Source organism: Penaeus monodon, chromosome 15 (assembly GCF_015228065.2).
Source record: "Penaeus monodon isolate SGIC_2016 chromosome 15, NSTDA_Pmon_1, whole genome shotgun sequence".
Taxonomy (NCBI): Eukaryota; Metazoa; Arthropoda; class Malacostraca; order Decapoda; family Penaeidae; genus Penaeus; species Penaeus monodon.
Window position 1 is genome coordinate 36,418,878 of NC_051400.1, and position 1,194 is coordinate 36,420,071.

The 1,194-nt window shown below is 48.7% G+C and overlaps 1 protein-coding gene across 1 annotated transcript in view; it reads right to left on the minus strand.

Moving 5' to 3' along the window:
• Positions 1-412, minus strand: part of LOC119581999 (forkhead box protein G1-like) — a gene marked incomplete at its 3' end in the record, with an annotated part of 731 nt that extends 319 nt beyond the window's left edge. Inside the window, 1 exon segment of the mRNA XM_037930195.1 lies at positions 21-412. Coding sequence (XP_037786123.1) covers positions 21-265 — 245 coding nt within the window.
• Between the last annotated feature and the right edge of the window lie 782 nt (positions 413-1,194).

The window sequence follows — 1,194 nt, forward strand, 5'->3', positions numbered from 1 at the left end:
GGAGTCTGACATGCCCCCCAACCAGAGGGCTGGCGGCTCCTGTGACGTCGATGTCCTCCTCCTCCTCTTCGTCCACGGCGCCCGTCATCTCGAAGTCCTGGAGGATGAGCTCGTTCTTGGGCGGCTGCGGCTCCGGTCGGTGCTCGGGGACGGCGTTGAGGACGGCCTCGGACAAGAGGGAGCTGATGGAGAAGGAGTGCTTCAACGGTGTGGCTTCCATGTTGCTTACTGTACTGTACATGTCACCACTACCCAAGTTCACCATTCTAAGTACAGCACAAACAAGATATATATAAACTGTTTTTTTTTCTGAGTGTCTTTCTCGTCGTACTTCGAATATCTAAGTTTAGACAGATTTCCTTTTCCAATTTTTGTGTCTTCACAAACAACGCAAACACTTCTCTGTCTGTCTCTTGTTCGAAACTGATGCTCAGAACCTGCCGACAGCGCAATTTACATGGTTTGCTCCGCCTCCTTTCTTCCGCGACGACCAATCACAGATCGCCAAGTTGTGAGGCTCCGCCCTAGATTAGTGCAGTCCGCTGATTGGCAGCCTTAATCTGATGGGCGGAGTCAGTGTCTTAGGGAAGGGACTGCCACCACCGGCAATATGTGTACTTAACGAATTATTTTTTAATTTATCATCGACATGTGATTTAGATCAAAGCGTGCCGCACTCTATCATAATTACGCCAAACCATAAAATGAAATATAAGCCCAAGTTCGCAGCAGAACCGCCTTGCAAATGCAAATAAAAAAATAAATCATATGGCAAAAGAAGGATCGAAAAAGCTCGAGATGGCAACTCAACCTAGGAGCTTTGTCGCCAAATACCTTTTCATTCCACGTGAAAATAGCAAAAGAAGAAAAAAAAGTATTTTCACACTTCTCCCACGGCCTGTCACGTCCCTAACCGTATGGATTTTCCGAGAGGACAATAGATCGCTGGCCTGTACCGCTGGAAACCACACGCAGACACACACAAACCGGACACCACAACCAGTTAATTTACCGCATCCGGACATTCAGGGTCTTCGGGAATACAGAGACACCGGGACACACACACACATCACTTCACACTCCGGGCAGAAGGGGGCGGCCGCGGCTACCTGGGCGAGACACTTAATTAGAGTTAATTGTTGACGCGGCCGAGTGAGATGTTTCGGGACCTGGAGTCTTAAAGAAGCTGTTTCT